At 43.5% G+C, this 27,586-nt stretch overlaps 1 protein-coding gene across 5 annotated transcripts; it reads left to right on the top strand.

Annotated features, from left to right (window-relative positions):
- The first annotated feature begins 733 nt into the window (after window positions 1-733).
- fes (FES proto-oncogene, tyrosine kinase) lies at window positions 734-27,586 on the top strand. 5 transcript variants are annotated; one of them, XM_061766113.1, is made up of 18 exons: window positions 749-1,109; window positions 2,959-3,132; window positions 4,583-4,679; window positions 5,674-5,857; window positions 6,361-6,498; window positions 6,605-6,724; window positions 7,330-7,452; window positions 10,560-10,755; window positions 11,525-11,596; window positions 15,721-15,909; window positions 16,028-16,150; window positions 16,267-16,320; window positions 17,292-17,410; window positions 17,492-17,586; window positions 19,076-19,199; window positions 21,027-21,184; window positions 26,859-26,981; window positions 27,087-27,585. In XM_061766113.1, exons 1-18 carry the CDS (start codon window positions 885-887, stop codon window positions 27,227-27,229), a joined length of 2,457 nt encoding a protein of 818 aa, XP_061622097.1. In that variant the 5' UTR covers window positions 749-884; the 3' UTR covers window positions 27,230-27,585. The 5 variants fall into 5 exon arrangements, 3 of the variants coding, with proteins under 3 accessions (XP_061622098.1, XP_061622097.1, XP_061622099.1); XR_009787489.1 differs by lacking the exon at window positions 19,076-19,199 and having other exon boundaries at window positions 741-1,109; window positions 27,087-27,225; XM_061766114.1 differs by lacking the exon at window positions 16,267-16,320 and having other exon boundaries at window positions 748-1,109; window positions 27,087-27,586.

Genomic DNA, 27,586 nt, shown 5'->3' with positions numbered 1-27,586 from the left:
AGAGCAGCAGAAAGAGGACACAACCTTGGGGCGCCCCGGTGCTGGTGGTGCATGTAGATGCTGTGTCCTGCCCATCAGCTTTAAATCCACCGGCAGATGGCAGGTGAGACGCTGAGCTGGAGGAGAGGAGTTCGGGGATGATGGTGTTGAACGCAGAGCTGAAGTCGACGAACAGGATCCTCACGTAGGTCCCCGCGCTGTCGAGGTGTTCTAAAATGAAGTGCAGTCCCATGCTAAGTAAAGCTAAACAGACTTGTTAGCCAAAGATGAAACTATGTAGTTGCTTTTGATGCACAACATTTAATTGTCTGTTTTATGTTTAGTTTGACTGTAAAGTTCAACTGTTAGTGGCATTAAACAGCTTGAAGCCTCTTTAAAAAAAAAAAAAAAAAGGTTCATTATCAGCCAAAGTAAAGTGACTTCACTGCCACCATACAGCGCTCTTATCTCAAATTTGTGCTCACAAGTCAAAGCAAAAAAAAGCAAATGTCAAGACGGCTCGTATCTTGAAAAACCTGCAAGTCTGATCACTCGTATCACGTAAGCTATATCACAAAAATACAATATATAATTTGTTTGGTTAAAAGTACGCCTCTCAAAATCAACTACATTTGAATGTGTGATCTTAATCACAGTAACTCATACGCTATTTACCCTATAGCTATGCTTCTGAATTAAAAGTGAAATGAGACTCTCAAACAAAACCCACGTCGAATGAGGAAGTGCTGCCTCACATGAACACGAAGCAGGGAAGTAACTTATCTTTGACCAATGCAGCTGCTGCGGCAACACACCACTTTGTTTCTGTCTCACTTGTGGGGAGAACACAAAGCTCTTGTAGGGGCACAGTCTCGCTTAAAAGATTGGCTCCTAAAAGGCCCGAGATGGGCTTTGGGGAGGACTTGCGCTGCCCTCGGGCTCACGTGGCTGTGCTGAGGCTGCTGGACTCCGAGCTTCACATGATGGAGGTCATGAAAAAGTGGATGGGCCAGAGGGTGAAGAGTGAGAGGGAGTTTGCAGTTCAGCTGCACCACATGGCCCTCATGGTGGACAAGCAGGAGCGGCCTCAGCCCGGAGCTGGAAAGGACCACATCAGCCAGATCAACAAGGTCAGACCACGGAATGAAAGCAATGCAAATGGATGGCTGTCTTAAATGGTGTATTGCTATTTATGTGCATATGTATTTATTTTGGTCCATTGAATGTGATCCATCTAGAAAAATGGTACTCTATAATATTGTAGTTTATAAAAAACATACAGTAGTAAAATAATTCAATAGAATGTGTAGAATTTAACAGGGGGCAGTATAATAGAGTCATGCAGACACAAACAAGTAAGTTTCACCACGATACTCAGTGACTCAGTGAGCTGCAATAGTGTAAGTGTCCCCCCCCAACCCCAACCCAGAAGATAAAGCATATGTGCCTGTGAGTGTTGTGACATTATCTCTGTGTGTTGCTCCACTGTTTGTGTTCAAATATCCGTGGCTAAAGCGTTACAACACCGAAATTTTCAAAATAGCCCCTTCCATCATGTGTTAGCGTTAGGCGAGAGGTGCATTCCTAAGGCAAAGTTGTGTGGTTGTTTTAAATACACAACGTGTAATTCTCTTTCTCACTCGAAGCCTCTCTTTTGAAGATTTGTTCCCTAAACTGCTGCTAGTTGTGCAGTGAGTTGAGTTACCTGCCGGTATGTTCGTATTTCAAATCTTTGCTTGCAAGTCAAAGCGAAAAATCGGCTAAATGACTGCTTGTGTCTTGAAAAACTCCTAAGTTAAGTCACTTGTATCTCAAAACACTGGAGTACAAATACTTTGTTACAGTTGCTGTATTTTACTTGTTTTTTTTTAACATTTTGGCTTCTGTTCCCTACACTTGAAAACAGATAAGTGTACGTTTTCCTCCTTAATTTGTTAAAACGGTCTCTTAACTTTTTTTTAATAGAGAGAGGTAAAGTCACCCGCATTTGAGATATTGATTGATTGATTGAGATCTTGGGATCTTATTCAGCAAGAAAAAAATCTGGGACAGCAGCAATATGGAGAAAGAGGAGACAAATAATGTCAAACCTTTTTCCACCATTAATATGACCTGTAACCTGTCCAACTATACTAAAAAAATAATTAAAACTTTCCCCAATTACCATTAAATGTTAACAAAAAACTGTCCGGCTTCTGCTAGAAAGCAAAACAACAACAACAAAAGTCAGGAAAAGCCCTACAAGAACAGCTGAACTTTGGGGTTAATCAGAGGCAATTTAAATGGTGACAGGTGTGTGCTGAATCCAATTTAAAAGTTTGAATGTGATTGGTTAATTCTGAATACAGACACATCCCAGTTATAAGAGGGTGTCGACACTTGTGCAACCACATTATCCCAGTTATTTATTTTTGCTTCCCATCTCCAAAAACATATTTTGCTTTTCATTTGGGTTGTACAGATTATATGTCACAATGATGATGGAAAAAGTTTTGGTCTAATTTTTTTTATACCACAAAATCCTGGCATTCGAACAGGGGTGTGTAGACTTTTTATCTCCCCTGTACAAAACACAATCCTCTATTTTCTATAGTAATTACCCTCTTTAGGGCCATGGGTGGGTCAGCTGGAGCCAGCTGACTTTGGCCAAAGGACATCCTGGACTGGTCGCCAGTAATTTGCTGATCACATATAGATAAGCAACCATTCCCTCACTTTCACCCCTAAAGACAATTTACACAGTATTCAATGAACCTAATGTGCGTGTTTTGGAATGTGGGAGGAACTCAGAGTAAACTACAGAAGCATGGGGAAAACATGTCAATTCCACGCTGAAGCAATTTAACGAACATAGCACATAGCTCATATACATCTAATTTTTGATACACTACTCGTGTATTTATTTCAGTTTGAAAAGTCGTTTAACACTGTCCCCGTTGTAGAAGCAATGTTTTAATCCTCTTGCTTCTCTGCCCTCAGTCCTGGGGGGCTCTGGTGTCTCAGACAGACCTGCTGAGCCAGCTGATGAGGAGGTGTTCTGAAGAGCTGCTGAGCGGACCCGTCAGCAAACTGACGGTGCTCATCCGAGACAAACAGCAGCTCCGCAAATCCTACGCGGAGCACTGGAGTCTCCTGAGGCAGGAGCTCAGCAAGGTGAGTGACTGACACGGCCAAAGTCAAACGGGTATCAGAATGAGAATCGCAATCATCTTTATTGGCCAAATATGTTCAAACCACACCAGGAATTTCTCTATGGTTCTTTGAATCGCTCTAGTAGGCTACTTTCACACACACGCTACCTCTGTTAAACTGCGTGCTTCTTCTTAATTACTTAGCTGTACAATTTGGCGCAAGCAGAAGTGGCTAACATAGGGTGAGCCCCGGCTAGTCGCATGCAATAGAGAATGTGTCCTGCCACGAATATCAAAAAATAAATAAATCAATCAATCCCTGAAAGCGGTTTGTAGTAGCGTACAGATGCCACAAGATGGTGACAAAGTACTTAAAACAGAGTGGATCATAAAGCATAAACACCATGCATCTAACATGTACACAATCATGAACCCATGTTACATAACAAACCACCTTCACGTGTGGCTCATCAATATTATTTGCGAGCATACTAGCCTAAATAGCACGCTAGCACAAGTTGACCTGACATCACACACGGGAAAGGACTTTACACAAATGGTAGTTAGTCGTTAACCTCACCTTTTGGTATTTAGACACACTACTAAATGTTCAATAATACCAGCAAAGTGTAATGGAAAAGTAGAGAATACAGACAATTAAGTAGGTGCATTGGGAGCGAACCAGGTACCTACTTCACCTTTCACTTTTGACAGTGCACGACGTGCATTTAAGGACTGCCGAAAAAACTCAGATAAAAACAAAAACAAAGTAATACTTTAAATCCTTTGGCTGGAGCAAAGTTAAGTGCAGATACCTGCAAATCTGCTTCAAGTATCTGTAATACTTCTTGCTGTATGTAAGTAAGCCTGAGACTACACTTTTTAGCTTCCCACTCACTCTTATAGTCTTATTTTTATTTATGTTTGTTTAACTCCAGTTGATGAGCAATGACCTGAAACGCACAGACAGCAAAAAGTCTGTATAATTTGTATATATAACATCTCAAATGAAATCCAAAATTCCAAATTTCTTGCTAGGTAGAATTTCTGCACTACAATCATTTGTGCCTTTAAAGCCCCCTAAAAAAATGGCCGATGCCATTCTCACTCCCCATGCTGTGCCTTTGGCAATTTGGGGCAAAGGGTCCTATTGCCCCACATAGCAAGACGGAACACAAAAACGACATGGGGATCTGACAGGAGCACAATAAAAATCAAACAGATGCACACGCAAAATATTGTTCCAAAACAGTACGACAGTGTTTCCCCACTATGTCACGGTTCCTCATTTGCGCAACTGCTATTTTGCAGGTTTTGAAGTGACTGTTTATTTTCGTTTTGTTTTATTACTCTATGCTAGGTTACGTAATATGTACCTCACACATACATTTGCTTGTGTGTAATATTGTGGCCAGTGAGTATATTTTACCGCTGTGTTTGAGTGTGTAAAAAGATGCTATTTCCTGCTGCAGGTGACCGAGACAGATCTGGAGAAGCTGAAAAGCAGCTACAGGCAGGCGGTGAGAGACGCAGCTCAGGCAAAGAGGAAGTTCCAGGAAGCCAGTAAAGGTCAACGTCTCTACTTTACATGTTTAATTCTGTCCTCACCAGAATGATGCAATCGACAGTAGTGCCTGACCCAGCTATCCGACTCACAGATTTTTCGAATATTTGAGCCGTCGTTCGGTTGACTTTTGTTTTGTTTTGTTTTGTTTGTTTGTTTTTTGCTTTGATTTGTGAGCAAAACATTTTGAGGTTGAGGTTGAGGGCTGAATGGAAGCAGTGAACTCAGCTCAACTAACTTCCCAACAAGCAGCAGTTTGGTATTTAGTGAACAACTCTTTAAAAAAGAGGCTTCAAACTGTTTATTACCACTTCCATTTGAGGTTTACTCTCAAACTAAACAGAGAACAAAGAAAATAACACGTTGTATATTTACAACAACCATATAACTTTGCTTAAAATCTGTTAACGTAATGCTAATACATAATGGGAAACACCATGTTGACAAATTCTAATCAGTTTTGCTGTGTTTAAAACCTTTTCAGAACGGATATTTGAAGACACAATATGACAGTACTCACTGGCATTTAGTTTTTATCTATTGCCGCTTATTGAATCGGTGAGACCGTCGCTGTTTATCCTTATGTCTGTATTGTATTGTCCCCAGATGTACAAGGCGCATACACCAGAAGGAGCAGCACAATGTCCATTGAAATGAAACACAAAAATATGGCAAAAGTGTTTTAATTCCTTTGCATCCTGTTTAATTATGTCATTACTGTATGTTTTTATGAAGTAGAATATAAACTTTCTTAGCACACAAATATTTGAGTTTTTTTTCTTTTTTGGGGGGGAAGTCTTGAACAGACTGAACAGCCATTGCGAAAGAGAAGCTGTTCGCAATTGCCTTACCTGGATAAAATAAAGGTTCAATATAAATGATTTAAAAAAAAGCATAATGGCATTTCTATTCATTTCAACGGGGAACGGTGATTTTAGATGTGAGTGTTTTGAATTATGAGCGTGGTCACGGAACAAATTAAACGCTGTATGCTTGCAGATAAGGAGCGTGACAGGGAAAAAGAGCGTTGCGTCAAGGCCACAATGAAACTCCACGAGGTGCACAATGACTATGTGCTGTCTGTTCGTGCCGCTCAAGTGTACCAGCGGCAGCACCACACGCACATCCAGCCTGCCATGCTCGACGCCCTGCAGGCTCTGCAGCAAGAGATGGTGATAATCATGTAAGATAGCTAGAAGTCTGTTCTCCCTTATTGGCAGAAAATGTACACTCTGCTTTCCATGTTTGCATCATTCCCTGATTCAGAGTGGAACTCTTTAAAAGAAATGCTAGGAAAAATATGTTTTCTGACTGTCTACTGTGCTTTTTTTAAATGCCAAATTTTCTTCCATTGAAGGTGCAACACAGATGTGTGTGTACTTCATTATAAAAATTAGCAAGTGACATACTGTATGCTTTGGCTAGCTTTTTCTTGATGATGTCACATAGCTGCCAAGTCACCAGCTGCTAGGCAGTATTTGTGATCCAGTTTTTGATTTTGATTTTTTAAGTGTAGTTTAATTTAGTATTGGATACTATATCACACAAACCTGACATTTGAACAGGGGTGTGTAGACTTTATATACAGTATCCACTGTACATTACAGCACATAATTCATATGCAAATAATCTACATGTACAGAGTACTTGATGCCAGTGCGCATGTCATTTCTTCTTTTGTGCCAGAAAGGAGATCCTGCAGGAGTATTTTGACATTTCCTCCTTCCTTCATCAAGAAGTGGTTCACATCCACCGGGAGATGTCCACCGCTATTGCATCCATCGATCCTCTCACAGAGTACGAGAGCTTCATCCAAGAGAACAGGTAACGGGGATTTTTAAAACCATGCCCCCTGGTCGGTCATGTGGGTAGGGAAACAAAATGCAATAATCAGGTGTGTGTGTGTGTGAGTGTGTTTTTTTTTTTACAGGTCTGTGGGGGACATTCCTGTTAGTGCAGAATTCGATTGCAGTCTTTTAGAGAACACAGAGAACTTAGAGCCTCAAGAAGTCCAGCTCAATGACTTAACACTGGAAACCGTCCAGCACAAGTACATTTCTGTCCATTCACAAAAAAAAATCAAAAAAAAATATATATAGAGTGTGTATGTATATATATATATATATATATATATATATATATATATATATATATATATATAAAGTAAATATTTGCCAATCCATTCACATACATGCAAAATGTACACATCTACAGGAACATCTAAATAAATTACAATAGTCTCAAAAGCTTAATTTAGTGAAGTAGTTCAATTCAAAAAGTGAAACTCATAGAAGTACACCACACACACTCAGAGTGAAATATTTTATGATATGTATAGTTTCGATGATTATAGCTGGTAGCAAACGAAACCCAAAAGTTCACCATCTAAATAAACTAGAATAGTATGCAACAAATACTCAAGAAACAGTGAAAATGATTTTTACAGCAGGAATTTGCCCTCTGAAAAGTATTTTCTCAAGTGGTTAATGAACCTCTAGAATGTATGAGTACTGAAATAAATGGACTTTTCTACCATATTCTAATTTATTCAGATGTACCTGTAAACAAACAATCCATCACACACTCCCCTTTTTTGCTTTTTGGATCTCTTCTTTCTGATTGCGTCCAATGTCTATCTGGGTTTTCCTGGCCCAGGCTGACTGCAGTCGAGAAGGAGCTGCTGGACTTGACCCGGTCTCTGACCTTCCAGCAGGTTTCTGTAGAACAGCTGGAGCTGGAGTTGATGGCGGATGGAGGAGCGGTCAGGAAGGGCCAGAGGTGAGCGGACCGCACGTTTGAGTTAACACCTGCGTCTCGTTGGTAGCTGCAAAGACAACTATATGTGCGTCACTTGGGGCCCACTGGCAGAGTCTGATGTGCACATCGGAACAACGATTAATATGGTGTGCTCCCTAAAGGCACGAAGTGCATTATGGATTCGAATGCAACAATGTACTCAATGATATGAAGTACTCATTCTCCATGGATGACGAGGCTCTGTGAAGGTCCTGTGGGAGTGAAGCTGGAAACGGGGTTAGGACTAAGTCACTAAAGGGCAGAACATTTCCTGGTGCAGAGATTATGTTCCCTTTGTTCCGCATGTTTAAGACATGTTTTATAATACACAGTGGCTATTACAAACGAGAGAGAGAGAGAAAAAATGGCAGCCCACTACGCTACTTAGTAACCACAACTGGCAAGCAAAATATTGTAGTATACTACTATTGTCCAGTTCATGTTTAAGGGATTTGGTGAAAATTAATGCTTGTAAAAACGGTTCAAGGGAAAATTTCAATTTCAGGTGATATTTCCTGCCAAAATGAAAGAAACATCAAGTACACACATCGTATTTGCGTTAGTGGGCCACATAAAATGATGTGGTGGGCTGCATCTGGCTTCCGGGCCTTGAGTTTGACACCCGTGTTCTACATGTTGCTTTGAATAAGGCCTTATTGTGAAATTGCTATATTTTGTTATTTAATATTAATTCAAATAATTTTCACCATCTTAACAAGAAAAGTTTCTTTTATTCATTTGGAACAAAATCTCTCTGGCTCCTTGTGAACTACAGTACATTAGACTGACTTGGTGTGTATATTATAGAATATGATACATCTATATTGTATTTTTCTCAAATTAATACTTCAGGCAGAGAAACATTGAAAGTCGAAATATCCCCAGTAGTAGCAGAACTCTTGTAGTCATCACTCTCTGGGTTCTGCAGGAATGTTGAGCCAGTGAGGCTGCAGCCAGATACGAAGCCTCTTTTATTGATCCCACTTGTCAATAGAACATATTGACATCTGCATTGTCTTGTGCTAGCCAATCATGTCGCTTGTGAGGGTCATTTGTCCTGTAAGTCGCCTCCAATAGACGATCAATTACCTCCTAGAGAGTGCGGAGAGTTTATGTTTGGACGAGGACACATGAACTACATAATTGATGACTTTGTGGAGGAATATCTGAGATTTGACAAACATGCGCAGCGATCCTTCCGCTCGTGTGACAATCAGAATCCGCCGGCATTTGCGCCGCAGATGCGATGTCTATGAAACTAGAGCCTGCAGTGTTTTCCTACATTATGCATTCTAGTCGCCTCTGTGGTCGTCGAGCGCCTTCACATTAGTTCTGTTTTTGCTGCATTTTGTAATGTGATGTAATGTGTTTTATTTTTAAAGAAATAAATTAATTTTCCACAACTGGAACAGTGGACCAACTCTACGCCCTCGGAAGGGTCCTCGAGGGTGCATGGGAGTTCGCCCAACCAGTCTTCATGTGTTTTGTGGACTTGCAGAAGGCGTTTGACCGTGTCCCTCGGGGAATCCTGTGGGGGGTGCTTTGGGAGTTTTTTTTTTCAATAAGTAAATTAATATTCTACTTTATAAAAGCAAAACCAAAAACTGTCTTGTGGGGGATGCTTCGGGAGTAAGGGGTGCCGAACCACCTGATACAGGCTGTACGACCAGTCTCAGAATTTGGTCCACATTGCCAGCAGTAGGTCGGACTCGTTTCCAGTGAGGGTTGGACTCCGCCAAGGCTGCCCTTTGTCACCGATTCTGTTCAGAACTTTTATGGACAGAATTTCAAGGCGCAGCCGAGACGTAGAGGGGGTCCGGTTTGGTGGCCTCAGTATTGCATTTTTGCTTTTTGCAGATGAGGTGGTTCTGTTGGCTTCATCAAGCCGTGATCTCCAACTCTCACTGGAGCGGTTCGCAGCTGAGTGTGAAGCGGCTGGGATGAGAATCAGCACCTCCAAATCTGAGACCATGGTCCTCAGTCGGAAAAGGGTGGCGTGCCCTCTCCAGGTCGGGGATGACGTCCTGCACCAAGTGGAGGAGTTCAAGTATCTTGGGGTCGTGTTCACGAGTGAGGGAAGAATGGAAAAGGAGATTGACAGGCGGATCGGCGCAGCGTCTGCAGTGATGCGGACTTTGTATCGGTCCGTTGTGGTGAAGAAGGAGCTAAGCCGAAAGGCGAAGCACTCAATTTACCGGTCAATCTACGTTCCTACCCTCACCTATGTTCACGAGCTGTGGGTCGTGACCGAAAGAACAAGATCCCGGATACCAGCAGCCGAGGGTGTCCGGGCTCTCCCTTAGAGATAGGGCGAGAAGCTCGGTCATCTGGGAGGATCTCGGAGTAGAGCCGCTGCTCCTCCACATCGAGAGGAGCCAGATGAGGTGGCTGGGGCATCTGATTCGGATGCCTCCCGGACGCCTCCCTGGTGAGGTGTTCCGGGCACTTCCCACCGGGAGGAGACCCCGGGCACGACCCAGGACACGCTGGAGAGCCTACGTCTCTTTGCTTTCCTGGGAACACCTCGGGATCCCCTTGGAAGAGCTGGAGGAAGTGGCTGTGGCTGCTAAAGCTACTGCCCCGCAACCCGACCTCGGATAAGCGGAAGAAAATGGATGGATATAAAAGCAAACAATAATGAGAAGTAAAAAGAATGTAAATAAATGAAATGGTTTATGTCACATTTTTTGCTTCAATTCAATCGACATTGTGCTGCTGCTTTTGGTGTGTGTACCTCGGCCACCTGGGGGCAGTATAGTCCAGACATACGGCTACAGATGGAGACGGTCCCAGCTCCTCAGTAAACCACAGTAATATTCCTCGTTCTTCGGAGAGGATAAAAAATATATGCCTGTGAGTATTGTTATATTGTCTGTCCGCATGTGGAGCACCACCGTTTGTGTTAAAAATATCCCTTCCTTAAAGAGTTATAACACGTGACAACTGATGCTGTTGAATATCTCATCTATGGCGTTTCCCCTTATGTGTTAGCATTAACCTAGCAGACGTTCTTCTTGTCTTTGTCCCATACAAGTATTATTAAGTTTTGTGTTAATCATGAAAAAAATCCACTGCAATATGACGTGCAGGATCTACCAGCTGAGCAAGCGGCATGCTCTGGAGGAGTGTCGGCAGCAGGTAGCTGTGTCTCAAGGCAGGAGGGCCAAACTGGAGGTCCAGAGGTTGATTCTGAAGACAAAGTTGGAGCAGCTGGGCTCCCGAGAACCTCGTCCTGCGCTGCAGCTGGACAAAGACTCGCTTTCACTTTCGTCCAACGCAAGCAACGTATGTTCTTCAACAAATGTTCTGTATTCAGGTTGTTAATATCCAAAGCTTGGACAAGAAGTTCAAGATCTATCATCCAAATAAATTCCATCGTGATTCTATTGGGCTGCGTCCAGACGCTGATGTGTCTATTAGTCTGCTCTCTTTGATGGCAATGAAAGCACATCAAGGAAGGTTTTACAAATTAAGATAATTTTTTAAATGGATCTTCCTCCATCTTCTTGAAATATATCAAAATTTTAAGTGACCATAAACAATATAAGGTTATTTCAGCTTTGACTGAAGTCCCTGTATTTGTCACTCTTTATTGGCTGAATGAAGAGAAATGTTAAATCCATCCAAAAAAAAAAAAAAAAAAGTCCTCCTAAAGCCATCATATTACTGCCACATTGCCAAATACTTACCTGGAATGTATTTTTTAATGTAGTTCCATACAACTGAGATTTTTATGTTTTCAGTTATCTTGAGTTTACAGTTTAAAATACACACTATTTAACGGGTGAATCCATTACTGATAATGATGTGCGACTTCGCTTCCACTGATTTTTTTTTTCCTTTTCCATTATTTACAATATCCAACAACTTTCCTAGTCTAAGAAAGACTCCATTGGACCATAAATGTTTCAAGCTATAAAAATCTGTTTGCTATAATTGAAAAGCCATTTTGTGCTGACTCACTACCGCAATAAATTATCAACTTAATATATAAATGATACATAAATTAAAGCTGTCACTAATCCTAATGCTTTGCTCTGTGTCTGGTTTTCAGGAAGACAACCAGTCACTACTCAAGCTACTCAGGAACGGCATCATGAAGAATTTGTCTCGAGCCAGAAGTGATGTAGGTTAAACACTTATACCGAGAAAGTGATGATTGCGCACACTGTAGTTAGCAGAACAGTGTTTGGGATGTGCCAAAATCACGTACAGCCAAAGAATAAAAATGCTTCAACATCAATGAAACATATTTTAAGAGACGTATCATTGTTCTGGTATGAGTGCAAATGTTTGGCCAGTTATAAGACCTCAGAATTTCATTATTGCTACATTTTCATGATGACTGAGTGATTCTGATGAAGACACTAACAGCACTTTATAGTGATACTGACCCAGCTGTACTGCACTTGAAGCGGAGCTGCTAACACTGAGGCAGTGAAGCTTCTCGCGACATACAGTAGTAAACAAATCATCATGTTTTGGTGGAAAAATGCCAGAGTTGCAAACAGAAATCACTTGTCACTCTCTGGGGTGCGCAAGGGCAGCATTGACATTCACTATGAGTAGCTTAGATTTGCTGTATTCTTTTTTTTCTTTCTCCATTTACTGACTTTTTTCTTCCCCCCAAAACAACAAAAAGCCATGTTGAACTGAATAGAACAAACTGTGTGTGTGCCTATTTTGGTTCTTATGTTGAAAAATGCTAGAATTAATGACAATCAGTATTTTACTACAGGGGCTCCAAGCAGTATTGATTTTGTAAACTAAATATTTCAGTATTTTATAGTTATTATATATTTTTATAAAAACCTTGATCTTCAATTGAAATATTTCTATTGTATGGGTGGTGGCACATAAATATTTTCCAGGATTGCATGGAAGAGAAAAATTAGGAAAACTTTCTTTGACTCTTAATAAGTATGTGCTGACCTTGAATCCTAAATTTGTGTTGATTTTCTAGTACACGGAATAACTGCTCCCTGTGGCCTCTTCGGGGTGTTTCATTAAAACCAAGAATGGCACTCACCAGTGCCAGGGCTGAACAATTCCGATTTGGATCAGTGTCAAATTGCACACCTTCATTGACAGCCACCTTCAGCATATCCCTGACTTTTGTCCTTTAGATTAATGCATTAGTCAATAAAAAAATGGAAGTCCCTGTAAATAAACATACCCTGTCAATTTGACACACCACAGAGAAGAGTGTTGTTAACAACCCTGCCAAATTTGAATTTGAGGCTTCAAAATCCATCCATCCATCCGTTTTCTACCGCTTATCCGAGGTCGGGTCACGGGGGCAGTGGCTTTAGCAGGGACCCCCAGACTTCCCTCTCCCCAGCCACTTCATCCATCTCTTCCGGGGGGGATCCCGAGGTGTTCCCAGGCCAGCCGAAGGATGTAGTCTCTCCAGCATGTCCTGGGTCGTCCCCGGGGTCTCCTCCCGGTGGGACATGCCCGGAACACCTCACCAGGGAGGCGTCCGGGAGGCATCCGCATCAGATGCCCCAGCCACCTCATCTGGGTCCTCTCGATGTGGAGGAGCAGCGGCTCTACTCTGAGATCCTCCCAGATGACTGAGCTTCTCACCCTATCTCTAAGGGAGAGCCCGGACCACCAAACTGCGGACCAAACTCTGACTCCGGTCGTACAGAGACCGAACAGCCAGTATCAGGGGGTTCGGTACCCCATACTCCCGAAACACCCCCACAGGACCCCCCGAGAGACACGGTCGAACGCCTTCTCCAAGTCCACAAAACACATGTAGACTGGTTGAGCAAACTCCCATGCACCCTCGAGGACCCTGCCAAGGGTGTAGAGCTGGTCCACTGTTCCACGGCCAGGACAAAAAACACACTGCTCCTACTGAATCTGAGATTCAACTTCTCGACGGACCCTTCTGGATAGACCTTACCAGTGAGGCTGAGGAGTGTGATCCCCCTGTAGTTGGAACACACCCTCCGGTCCCCCTTCTTAAAAAGGGGGTCCAGCACTCCAGTCTGCCAATCCAGAGGCACTGTCGCTGATGTCCACGCGATGTTGCAGAGGCGTGTCAGCCAGGACAGTCCCACAACATCCAGAGCCTCTGGGTGAATCTCATCCACCCTTGCCACCGAGGAGCTTTTTAACCACCTCGGTGACCTCAACCCCAGAGAGAGGAGAGCCCGCCTCAGAGAACCCAGACTCTGCTTCCTCATGGGAAGGCGTGTCGGTGGGATTGAGGAGGTCTTCGAAGTATTCTCCCCACCAACTCACAACATCCCAAGGCGAGGTCAGCAGCGCCCCATCCCCACTATACACAGTGTTGATGGTGCACTGCTTCCCCCTCCTGAGACGCCGGATGGTGGACCAGAATTTCCTCGAAGCCGTCCGGAAGTCTTTCTCCATGGCCTCACCGAACTCCTCCCATGCCCGGGTTTTTGCTTCAGTGACCACCAAAGCTGCATTCCGCTTGGCCAGCTGGTACCCATCAGCTGCCTCAGGAGTCCCACAGGCCAAAAAGGCCCGATAGGACTCCTTCTTCAGCTTGAAGGCATCCCTCACAGCTCTGGTCGGCCGCCAAAGCAATGGAGGCGCGGAACATGGTCCACTCGGACTCGATGTCCCCCGCCTCCCCCGGAACGTTCCCAGCAGACCCTCACAATACATTTGGGCCTGCCACGTCGGACCGGCATCTTCCTCCACCATCGGAGCCAACTCACCACCAGGTGGTGATCAATTGACAGCTCCGCCCCTCTCTTCATCCAGTGTCCAAGACATGCGGTCGCAAGTCCGATGACACGACCACAAAGACGATCATCGAACTGCGACCTCGGGTGTCCTGGTGCCAAGTGCACGTGTGGACACCCTTATGCTTGAACATGGTGTTCGTTATGGACAAGCCGTGATGAGCACAGAAGTCCAATAACAGAACACCGCTCGGGTTCTGACGGGAGGGGTGGGCGGGCGTTCCTCCCAATCACGCCCTTCCAGCTCTCACTGTCATTGCCCACGTGACCATTGAAGTCCCCCAGCAGAATAATGGAGTCCCCAGCGGGAGCGCTCTCCAGCACCCCCTCCAAGGACTCCAAAAAGGGTGGGTACTCTGAACTGCTGTTTGGTGCATAGGCACAAACAAACAACAGTCAACCTGTTTGCCATGGGTGACCCTGCCAGGGGCATAAAGCCCCAGACAACTTAGCTCCTAGAATCATTGGGACACACAAACCCGTCCACCACGATAAGGTGACGGCTCAAGGAGGGGGGCTTCAAAATCATGAAACTGAATGTGTGAAACCACGCCCCGCTGAAAAATGGATGCTACTTCATCTTGCATCTTTCTCCCTGCATGTTTCAGCTGCAAAAAAAATAATAATTCTCTTAAATCCTCTGGTGGCTGGAATAAATCCCACCCGGACAGCCTTGTGACAAGAGGCCACAAGCTAGACTGCGAGCTAACTGGCTTCCCGGGTTGCAATCGGCTGTGTGGTGGATGATGTCCGCATCTGTGGCGTCACCTCCATCCATCCATCCATCCATCCATCCATTTTCTGTACCAATTTTCCTCACTAGGGTCCCGGGCGTGCTGGAGCCTATCCCAACAATCTTCGGGCGAGAAGCGAGGTACACCCTGAACTGGTCGCCAGCCAGTCGCAGGGCACATAGAAACAAACAACCATTTGCACCCACATTCACACCTATGGGCAATTTAGAGTCTTTAATTAACCTACCACGCATGTTTTTTGGGATGTGGGAGGAAACCGGAGTGCCCAGAGAATACCCACGCAAGCACGGGGGGAACATGCAAACTCCACAGAGGCGGGGCCGCGATTTGAACCCCGGTCCTCAGAACTGTGAGGCAGATGTGCTAACCAGTCGACCACCGTGCTGCGGCGTCACCTCCTCGCTTGTGAATTTAAACAACGACACCAAGCTGTTCTGTAAATTGTGGCATCAAGGGAAGATACATTTTCAGGGCATAGGCAAAGCTAGTTAGCTAACAGCACGTTGTAGTGGTAGAAATGGGCCAAGTATTTACTGCATATGTACGTGCATATGTAGTCGGATCGCGCCTCGTAATTAATATAACATAACAAAAAAACAATACCTTTCACTCTGTCTCACTTGGCGGAGGTAACAAACACTACCGAAAACCCGCTTGGCAGATACAAACCTGACAGACCCGCTTGCCAAGCATCTCCATTCATGTTCTTCAAAATCACACCATTTATTCCACGATCCGTACCGTTTCTCACCTCCTCTGTGCTGCAGCTACAGGAGGTGGATCGTCCTCTGGCGCAGCAAGACTGGTACCACGGAGTTGTTCCCAGGATGGAGGTTCAACAGCTGCTGCAGTGCGATGGAGATTTCCTGGTGAGAAAGAGTCAAGAAAAACAGGGTTTTGTGCTCTCTGTCCACTGGGACGGCTCCTGCAAGCATTTCCTCATTCAGAACACAAACGTAAGTGACGCTGCCCTCACACCATGCAACCTGTTTTCAATTTCACTCTCAAGTATAGACCTCAGTCACTCTTTTCTCTGTTTTATTACATCTTTGAATGCTTTTGGATGTTATGAAGAATGAGTACCGCCTGGATGGGGAGAGCTTCTGCAGCATCCCGCAGCTGATCCATCATATGCTCTCCTCCCGACAGCACATCACCCGCAAGTGTAATATACAGCTGAGGAAACCTGTGCTCAAGGTGCCGCATCACTTGTTCCTTTTCCTCCACGTGATCACTCACTTAGCTCGTCCATTAGGATAAAAAAGTACCCGCTAACTGCTAAATGGCTCTCTTGCTTTTTGTTCCTCTTATAGGACAAATGGGTCCTGGAACACGATGGCGTTATATTAGGAAGCCTCATCGGGCGGGTGGGTAAAACTGACCGTGTTTCCATTTTTGCTTCCATATAAGGAGTTTAATTTGGAAGGATGAGAGGTAATATTTACTGTACATCATCATTTAAAAGTGTGTCTTAGTTAAGTGCATGAGTCAACGCAGCTGCTTAGTTTTGCTCGACTCCGCTCATCTACAGACAACGCTACTGATTAATTGCCTCATCAAATGCAACCAGTGGGGCACATGTTTGCTTGTCACAAAATAATTTGGAAGGAAAGTCGTTTGAATGCGTCACCTTTGCTAACCTGAACCTCTTTCAACTCTTTAACTGACAATGCCGTTTAGCGAGCTTGTTTGGCCGTAGCCTACTGCATTGGAGGCATTCTCTCCTCTGGTCTCAGCGACTTTATATCAGACTGCAGTATTTTTCAGCTTCCGTGTGAGCAAAATGTTTCCATATCTCGATCCTCCTTTTCTTCATGAACTGCAGACGGGCGCCAAAGCTTTGCCATTGCTTTCGCACCCCGAAAACACGATGTGTGAGACTACTTGAGAGGCGCGCCCACTACAAACAGCCGTCTGGATGCAGACGCACAGACTGCTGCCTGTTACTGTCACTCTTAAAATACCATACAAAATAACTCCATTGGTATTATGTAATTTTTAACAGTGAGGTATTGCGATACTTTTCAAGTAACGGTATTACATGCAACCCTGCAAGTGTTGTGCATTATCAAATGATCACTTCTACAACATTCCTAGGAAATCACAATGTCCCATCACTGGTGAGCTGAAACCCCACACGAGTATGTGTCGGACCGAGATTCAAACTCAGAACTTTTGGACTGTGACGGCTAACCAAATGCTTCACTCTGCTATCCTCGTATTGTAACACATACTGTATGAAGAGCTCTTTTTAAAAAATGAGGGGAAAAAAATACATTTGCAGATGTGGGTAATGATGATTATGATGGTGATGGTGTTTTTTTTACGGACTACACAGGGTAATTTTGGGGAGGTGTACAGTGGGACTCTGTGCAGTGATAACACCCCTGTGGCAGTGAAGGCTTGTAAGGAGAACCTGGCACCAGAACACAGGAATAAGTTCCTGATGGAGGCCCGGTTAGTAAGACTGCATGCCCACATATGAACATCGCATGCACCCACCCCCACTCCACATCATACTGCTCCTGTACCATGCAGGATCCTGAAACAGTACGATCATCCCAACATTGTCAAACTGATTGGCATCTGCACTCAGAAACAGCCCATCTACATCATAATGGAGCTGGTTAAAGGTATGCAGCATGAGGTTTCTTGTGGCATGGTTTAGTCAGAAATCATGCAGAAATGGTCTGAAAAGTTGAAGAGTAACAGTGTGACTGGCTGAACCATTGAAGTGATGCAGTGGACTCACACATATTTGCGACTCGGCATTCACAAAGTCAGCTATTTTTTAGGGAATCTGTCCCATTATTTGCGGAAAACCTTGCCTATTCGTATTTTTTTTCCATCATCTTTTGTGGTATATTTATGGTTTAAACTATAAAGAAGCAGATTAAACATTGATGGTGGCTGGATATTGTGAGGTGTGCAGCTGAAATGCAGTCATATCTCAAAATTTGCTTGTATCTCAAGACAAAAAATTGGTCAAGTCATGGCTCGTATCTCGTAAATGCTAAAACTAAAAAAAAAGCTCTTATTCTTATAAGAACATAAGTACAACACTGTGCTAAAGTGCTCTATGTCTGGTAAAAAAAAAATTATAAAAAAAAGACACCCAAAAAAAAACCCAGTAAAACACGAAAGGACGGATGCAGTTCGCAAGGCTACACAAAATTACATAACAGAATTTGCTGAGAGGCAGCGCATTGAGCCAAGAAAGATGCTATTTAATCTTGTGAGGATCAGGGTCGACGTATCATATTTATTTTCACAGTTTGAGACATTTTGGCATTAATGGAATAGTCCAACCCACAGAATCTCAATGACACCGCCTGTCGGTTTATCATTCCACATAAACCAGGAATTAACCTGATAACGAACGAATACTAACATTCTACATACACCAGGAATTAGCCTGATAATGAACAAACACACACACACATACACATGCGCCCACACAAAATGGGGCAAGGAAGAAGACATTAAATTTTTGTGTGAAAGGTGCAGATTGTGGAATTTATTTTCATAGTTTGAGTCATGTGGCATCCCCAGAATCATGCCGAAACTATTTGTTTGTCATAACTCCATGAACCAGGAAGTAGCCTGATCACTACCAATCACAAATAGGCTCCAGTTCAGCCCGAGTGGCATCATATATGTTGTCTGTGTCTATGTCTATACTTATTATATAGTAGCATTGCTAAAAAACACATCTAATTGTGCCTAAGACTATTAAACAGTGCAGAAAACATGCAACAGTTGTGAAGCTGTTTGTCACAGGGGATCCATTCCAGACCGCGCGATAGGTGAAAATCCACAGTATAGAGAGATCATATAAAAAACATTTTCTTTGGTACAGTTTTATCCCTACCACATGCTTTAAACACACTTTAAACTTGTTAAAACACACTTAAAATATGAAAACACATTTTAAAAGTATTTATTAGCATCTGTTCTCACGATCTCACTGTCAAGAAATGGGACAGTCGTATAACCTCACTTTGAGGAAACAAAAAGAAGACTCGCTCACAGTTATTCAAATTAGAGGCAACGCGTGCTTGTGATACAGTATGTATGTGATACAGTACTGAACTGATACAGTATGTGTGCACATTTGACAAGGTGGAGATTTCCTCTCCTTCTTGCGTCAGGACGGTCCGAGTCTGACCCCTAAGATGTTGGTCAGAATGACAGAAAATGTTGCAGCCGGCATGGAGTACCTAGAGACAAGGAAGTGCATTCACAGGTAATATTGTACATAATGTAAATCAAACCTCCTCAACAGCTCCATATTTATGGGCAATTCCACCCAATCGGTGCCTTTTGCTTGTTGTAATTCTCTCAAAATAAACAAATTAACACATTAAGACAACAAAGACACATTACAATCATTTGCATTTAATCATTTATTTAGGACCATTTAACTGTGCAATGCATTTTTAATAATTATTTAAATACATAATTTTTTATTTCCCTATACTGTATTTGACTTCAATGTGAATATTCATAATGTATATAATGTTATAATGACTTACACTATTATGAAATACATTTTTAATGGAGTAAAACCCATAGTACTTTATCTGAATGTTGGTCATTTTGGTGGTACTTTTTTCTCACCGGTCAAAAAGCATCTTTGTGAGCTGATATAAAAATGAATACAAATAAAAATAAATCTAAAACTCGCTAATGAGATGATTGTGAGTAGGCTTTACACGATCAGGAATTTTGGGGCCGATCACCGATCAGCGAGTTTAAAAAACCGATAACCGATCACAAGATGGAGAAATGTGTCTATTTAAATGACCTGTTCATTTATTGTATATACTGGTGTACTTAATTGCTCAAAAAATTATATTTACAATCAATAATGTATATTTGTTCCTCTATTTATGCCAGTGAGGGATAGTGACAGACAGAACAGATGAATGGTCTTCTATTAGATGGCAGGAAGTAAATACAGTAATTAATGTCTCCACTTTTTGTGACATTTGTGTTTGTTGGTGTGCCGTGAGATTTTTCAATGGTAAAATATGTTCCTTGCCGCCATAAGGTTGGGAATAACTCTTCTATCAGATCGTGTATTCTAATCAGTCAGAGGAAACCAACATTACGACGTGACAGAAATAATGGGTGCTAACTTATTGTAATTAAATTACTTTATTTTTAATGAAATGACTTCACCCACACCAAAACTTTAGAGCATGCATTCGACAGAACGGCGGCATGTTTACGTCCAACCGTTCGTGCTACCACTCGCTTGCTAGGCTACATAACGTTTTGTTGCCTACTTCCGAGCCGTATCGTATTAAAAGTATGTGACCATACTTCAAGGGAGCCTTAAACGAACGTCAGTCCTTCTCCTGTCCTGAGCACCGGTGACCACTAACACACGTTTTCCCCCATTTTGTCCTGATATTACAAAGTCGGCGCGCTCCACTCTTGTTGTCATCGCCACGGTAACGAATGTATCCATTCGCATTTGGGTTGGCAAGATAGAGCCCAATGATCGTAAAAAACGTGATGCGGTGGTATCGTAATACAAGATTTTATTGCAGTCGTCTGACAGTGCAATCGTGAAAGGGCCAATTTGTTTTGTAGTCTCATTACGGGTTGCCTGTCTCAGACGTGTTGTCTGTCCCACACCCCTGACATGTTTGTTTTTTTTTTTTTTTAATTTGAATAACTTCATTGGCCGTCAGATATTTGCAGTACCACGTCAAAAGACACGCGACAAGGCTAAAAATAAACTAGCTTTTGGATTCAAATACACTGTGCAAACGGCGACGCGGAATAAATGTCTTTTGCGGAGCCAATCAATGACGTCATTGATTGGATCGGCGAATTATGACATTAAAGCCGATCAGCATAAAATGCTAAATATCGGCCGATACCGATCAGCCCGATAAAATCGGTGTAAAGTCTAATTGTGAGGTGTACTGTGTGACACATGTCAAAGTGCCTCATGTGACATTAGACGAGCATCTACACTCTTTCTGCTCTTTTATTTTGTGCTTGAGCATCATCTTGTGTGTGTATACACTCGGCTCGCATCTGTCTCGTGTGTTTTCAGAGATTTGGCAGCAAGAAACTGTCTGGTGGCGGAGCAGCACATCGTCAAGATCAGCGATTTTGGGATGTCGCGGCAGCAGGACGATGGAGTCTACTCAGCGGAGGGCGGCCTCAGACAGGTTCCCATCAAATGGACAGCTCCCGAAGCGCTCAACTACGGTATCTCACGTGTACCTGCAGTCGCTGTCTGCACACACACAATAGTGACCGCCACATCCATCCTAAAATATCCAAACTCCCATTCTAGGATTGATTTCCTTGGAAACCGTTTGAGCCTTTTTTTTTGAAAACCTTGATATCCAGTCAGTAAGTAAGTAGTAAGACAATTCAGCAGACTGTGGCTTACTAGTCATATTTTTAAGCAAAAAGGTTTCGAGGGGCCACATAAAATGATGTGGCGGGCCTACTAATAAGACACACTTGTTTTACTAGTGCACCCTAGTCGTTCTACTAATGCATTGAATTGTTTATATAGTGAGGACAAAGAGCGTAGAAGTACATGGACCTTAAGCTGGATAGCAAGAATATCAACGGCTTTCCAGAATTTTCACAATAAAATGCACAAAAGTCGAACACCCGAGGTCATATCGTTTGGAATTTGACCAACATTTGGGGTAAAATAAAAAGAGTTTGAATGTCCACCAACAGGAGGTATTGATATAATGTTCCTATGCAAAATCAGAGGCAGCATAGCAGTGGGGGAAAGGGAGGGCGGCAATAGTAGTCATTGAGGGAGTTAAAGTCCTCTGCAAATTGGCCCATTGGAAGACGCAATTACAAAAACACTCGATGACTTAGTTAGTTAGTTGACTTCAAGCTTTAAATGTTGAGGCGGAGTAGTAAAGTCAACTCATCGATAGAGATTGAACAAATAATTATATTGCTATGCGTAAAATAGGTAAATTACATATAATAACTGTTATGTAAATAAGGAGTAAATCCTAAGTAAATTAGCATAAAATGCTGAGTGTACTTTACCAATTTATTCATCATTTTTATTTACCCAGCATTTTAAAAACAACCACAGCGGAGACAATGTTCTGTAGATAAATAAAAATCTAATTAAAACACAAGCAAATTGAAAATAACAGAATTTAAAAACACGAAAACAGTAACATAGTTAAAAACAATAATAACAAATAAGACACTAAAATAAGGGATCAGGTCTCATGCTGTGTTGAATGCCAGGGAACAAAAACAAGTTTTAAGGCGGGTTTAAAAACAGACAGTGAAGTGGGTTTCTAAAGTACACCGAGAGGTCAATTCAAGGTTTGGGACCAGCGATAGAAAAAGCCCTATCCCCTCTGTGTTTCCAGCTACACTTCAGTACCTCCAGCAGCAGCTGGTCAGCTGACCTGCGCTTCCGGGCAGGAGTTAATTCTCTTAATTTAAAACTTAATTCTCTGGTACTGGAGATGGAGCAGCTCAGAGAGGTAAGGTGGGGACTAGAGGAGTTAGAGGCCAGATCTGGCCCGCCACATCATTTTATGTGGCCCCTCGAAAGCAAATCATGTGCGTCGACTAGATGTTTCTTGTGAAAATACCCAAATTGCAAACTTGTTTTCATTTGTAATTAGATGTTGCAAGCTTTTTTTGTCAACAATCCCCTTTTAAAAATAAATGTAATAATAATTTAAGTTTTTTTTTTGGGGGGGGGGGGGGGGGGGGGGGGGGGGGCCTTCTGATTTCAAAACTAGTTGTCCATCAATTTGTTGTGTGTCATTATATGAGGTAATAATTCATTTATATGGGTTCACAGTCATAACGGCCCTCTGAGGCAAGCTGTAACTACGATGTGGCCCATGACAAAAATGAGTTTGACACCCCTGATTTAGAGATTTAGAAAAAAAAGCTGAATCTTAAAATACTACAATACATTAAATTGCACAGACAGCCAGTGTAGGAAGGTCATAATAGGAACTGTGCTCCCTTACATGAGAGGCGAGTGGGAGCAATTTGAACCACCTTAATTAACACGGGGCGGCACGGTAGCCGACTGGTTAGAGCGTCTACCTCAGTTCTGAGGTCCGGGGTTCAGTCCTCGGCCCCGCCTGTGTGGAGTTTGCATGTTCTCCCCGTGCCTGCGTGGGTTTTCACCGGGTACTCTGGTTTCCTCCCACATCCCAAAAACATGCATGGTAGGTTAATTATTCTTCTTCTTCTCCTTTTCCTTTCGGCTTGTCCTGTTAGGGGTCGCCACAGCGCGTCATCCTTTTCCATGGAAGCCTATCTCCTGCATCCTCCTCTCGAACACCAACAGCCCTCATGTATTCCCTCACGACATCCATCAACCTTCTCTTTGGTCTTCCTCTAGCTCTCTTGCCTGGCAGCTCCATCCTCATCATCCTTCTACCAAGATACTCACTATTTCTCCTCTGGACGTGTCCAAACCATCAAAGTCTGCTCTCTCTAACTTTGTCTCCAAAACATCGAACCTTGGCTGTCCCTCTGATGAGCTCATTTCTAATTTTATCCAACCTGGTCACTCCGAGAGCGAACCTCAACATCTTCATTTCCGCCACCTCCAGCTCTGCTTCCTGTCGCCTCTTCAGTGTCACTGTCTCTAATCCGTACATCATGGCTGGCCTCACCACTGTTTTATCAACTTTGCCCTTCATCCTAGCAGAGACTCTTCTGTCACATAACACACCTGACACCTTCCTCCACCCGTTCCAACCTGCTTGGACCCGTTTCTTCACTTCCTGACCACACTCACCATTGCTCTGGACGGTTGACCCCAAGTATTTAAAGTCCTCCACCCTTGCTATCTCTTCTCCCTGTATCCTCACTCTTCCCCCAACACCCCTCTCATTCATGCACATATATTCTGTCTTACTTCGGCTAATCTTCATTTCTCTGCTTTCCAGTGCATGCCTCCATCTTTCTAACTGTTCCTCCACCTGCTCCCTGCTTTCACTGCAGATCACAATTTCATCTGCAAACATCATGTTCTACGGGGATTCCAGTCTAACCTCATCTGTCAGCCTATCCATCACCACTGCAAAAAGGAAGGGGCTCAGTGCTGATCCCTGATGCAGTCCCACGTCCACCTTAAATTCGTCTGTCACACCTACAGCACACCTCACCGCTGTTCTGCTGCCCTCGTACATGTCCTGTATTATTCTAACATACTTCTCTGCCACTCCAGACTTCCGCATGTAGTACCACAGTTCCTCTCTGGGTATTCTGTCATAGGCTTTCTCTAGATCTACAAAGACACAATGTAGCTCCTGCTGACCTTCTCTGTACTTTTCCATCAACATCCTCAAGGCAGATAATGCATCTGTGGTACTCTTTCTAGGCATGAAACCATACTGTTGCTCGCAAATACTCACTTCTGTCCTGAGTCTAGCCTCCATTACTCTTTCCCATAACTTCATTGTTTGGCTCATCAACTTTATTCCTCTATAGTTCCCACAGCTCTGCACATCACCTTTGTTCTTAAAAATGGGCACCAGTACACTTTTCCTCCATTCCTCAGGCCTCTTCTCACGCACTAGAATTCTATTGAACAAGCTGGTCAAAAACTCCACAGCCACCTCTCCTAGATGCTTCCATACCTCCACAGGAATGTCATCAGGACCACGCCTTTCCATTTTTCATCCTCTTTAATGCCTTTCTAACTTCCTCTTACTAATCATTGCCACTTCCTGGTCCACCACACTTGCCTCTTCTACTCTCCCTTCCCTATCATTTTCCTTGCTGGCAACCAGTTCAGGGTGTACCCCGCCTCCTGCCCGATGACTCCCGCGACCATTGTGAGGATAAGCGGCTCAGAAAATGGATGGATGGATGGATGGATGGATGGATAATTAACATGGACAAAGCGCATTATGTCCATCTGTGTTATCATGTGTTGCTCTACTTTCTTAAATAAACATATTTTCGTGCCATAACTCATAAATTTGTCTCATCATCGGAAAAATAGCCCAGAAAGGGAAAATCATTGTTCTGTATTGGTGCATTGCATCATTGGCTTTTCTAGTGAATCCTTAATTGTTAGCTACTTTTCAAGATGCATTGTGGGATACATTGAGGGAACTCCATCCATCCATCCATTTTCTACCGCTTATCCGAGGTCGGGTCGCAGTAGCTTTAGCAAGGACGCCCAGACTTCCCTCTCACCAGCCACTTCATCCAGCTCTTCCGGGGGGATCCCGAGGCGTTCCCAGGCCAGCCGAAGGACGTAGTCTGTCCAGTGTGTCCTGGGTTGTCCCTGGGGTCTCCTCCCGGTGGGACGTGCCTGGAGCACCTCACCAGGGAGGCGTCTGGGAGGCATCCGAATCAGATGCCCCAGCCATCTCATCTGGCTCCTCTCAATGTGGAGGAGCAACGGCTCTACTCTGAAATCCTCCCGGATGACGCCACCCTTTTCCGACTGAGGACCATGGTCTCAGATTTGGAGGTGCTGATTCTCATCCCAGCCGCTTCACACTCAGCTGCAAACTGCTCCAGTGAGAGTTGGAGATCACGGCTTGATGAAGCCAACAGAATCACATCATCTGCAAAAAGCAGAGATGCAATACTGAGGCCACCAAACCGGACCCCCTATACGCCTCGGCTGCTCCTTCAAATTCTGTCCATAAAAGTTATGAACAGAATCGCTGACAAAGGGCAGCCTTGGCGGAGTCCAACCCTCACCAGAAACGAGTCCGACTTACTGCCAGATATGCGGACCAAACTCTGACTCCGGTCGTACAGGGACCGAACAGCCCGTATCAGGGGGTTCGGTACCTCATACTCCCGAAGCACCCTCCACAGGACCCCCAGAGTGACACGGTTGAACCCCTTCTCCAAGTCCACAAAACACATGTAGACTGGTTGGGCGAACTCCCATGCACTCTCGAGGACCCTGCCAAGGGTGTAGAGCTGGTCCACTGTTCCACGGCCAGGACGAAAACCACACTGCTCCTCCTGAATCTGAGATTCGACTTCCCGACGGACCCTCCTCTCCAGCACCCCTGAATAGACCTTATCAGGGAGGCTGAGGAGTGTGATCCCCCTGTAGTACGTCTTAAAAAGGGGGACCACCACCCCAGTCTGCCAATCCCGATGTCCAGGCGTGTCAACCAGGACAGCCCCACAACATCCAGAGCCTTTAGGAACTCAGGGCGAATCTCATCCACCGAGGAGCTTTTTAACCACCTCAGTGACCTCAACCCCAGAGGTAGGAGAGCCCGCCTCAGAGAACCCAGACTCTGCTTCCTCATGGGAAGGCGTGTCGGTGGATTTGAGGAGGTCTTCGAAGTATTCTCCCCACCGGCTCAACATCCCGAGTCGAGGTCAGCAGCGCCCCATCCCCACTATACACTACACTACACACATATATTGAGGGAGCTATTTAGAAAATTACCTATACTTGATACTATACCTTTACTGTATTCGAACAGCACTACAAAATGCAAATTCACGGTATACGGCGCTATATAGTGGATAGGAAGTGATCCAGAACACAGCCCGAGTGTGGGCAGGCTGTCTGCCTCAACCAGTTGGGTTGAGCAAAGGATGAGAAAACAATGTGTATAACAATAACTAGAAACTCTAATAATGCTCTAGTGATTAGCAGGAATGATGGTGATATGGAGGTGGCATTCCTACATTAGTACTACTTCTTGTTTTTTTCTCTAAAATTCACGATTTATTGTGATCACAGGCATTATCTGTAATGATCAAAGATTGAAATGAAACTCTGTCATTGATTCCCATGCTCTACTGATATTATTAGCCATAACAGCCTCTATAGCACTGTTTTTGCTGAGAGATCTGTGTAGGAGGTGCTCTTCATCGGTCCTCTTTGCCTTTATCAACACTGCCCCCTGCTGCCTCTTTTTAGGTCGTTATACCACAGAGAGTGACGTGTGGAGCTTTGGTGTGCTGCTGTGGGAGGTCTTCTCCATGGGAATGATCCCTTACACCAGCATGAGCAACCAACAGGTCAGAGAAGAAATAGAGAAAGGTAAAGACACAATTACTGCAGTACTAAAAATGACTTTCGGTGAATTTAAACTTAGTGACTTATATACATTTTGTAATTTTTTTTTTTTACTAAATTGTGTTTCAGGCTATCGTATGCCGGCTCCCAGGGACTGCCCACTGGAAGTGTCCACGCTTATGAGCAGCTGCTGGCAGCATGAAGCTCAAAATAGACCATCTTTTCAAAAACTGAGGGTGGATCTAATTGACATCTGGAAGAATAAGACATAATACAAACCCATTATTTGCCTGTGTGCCTGAATAAAAAATATATTGATAAGAAAAATAACAGTATCAGCCCTGACACCACATCTAAGAAATAATGCTAAACAAAACTAAATAGTACTTTAAAACATCATGAACATTTTCTAATACACTTAAAATATAGAACCACTGGATCAGATGATGACAGTATTTTTTTCTTTCTTTCTTTGACTAAAATAACCCTCTCACAAAAGGCAACCAAGAATAAAATAGAAAAATAAAACTAGTTAAAAGTGTACACTAAACTTGCAGTTAAAAACAACAACAACAAAATGTACTAAAAATGTGACTGTGTAACCAACTCGCCACCAATTAAATTTTTAA

This window comes from Phyllopteryx taeniolatus, chromosome 2 (genome assembly GCF_024500385.1).
Source record: "Phyllopteryx taeniolatus isolate TA_2022b chromosome 2, UOR_Ptae_1.2, whole genome shotgun sequence".
Taxonomy (NCBI): Eukaryota; Metazoa; Chordata; class Actinopteri; order Syngnathiformes; family Syngnathidae; genus Phyllopteryx; species Phyllopteryx taeniolatus.
Note: the sequence above shows the minus strand (reverse complement) of the source record. Positions and strands in the feature narration are given on the sequence as shown.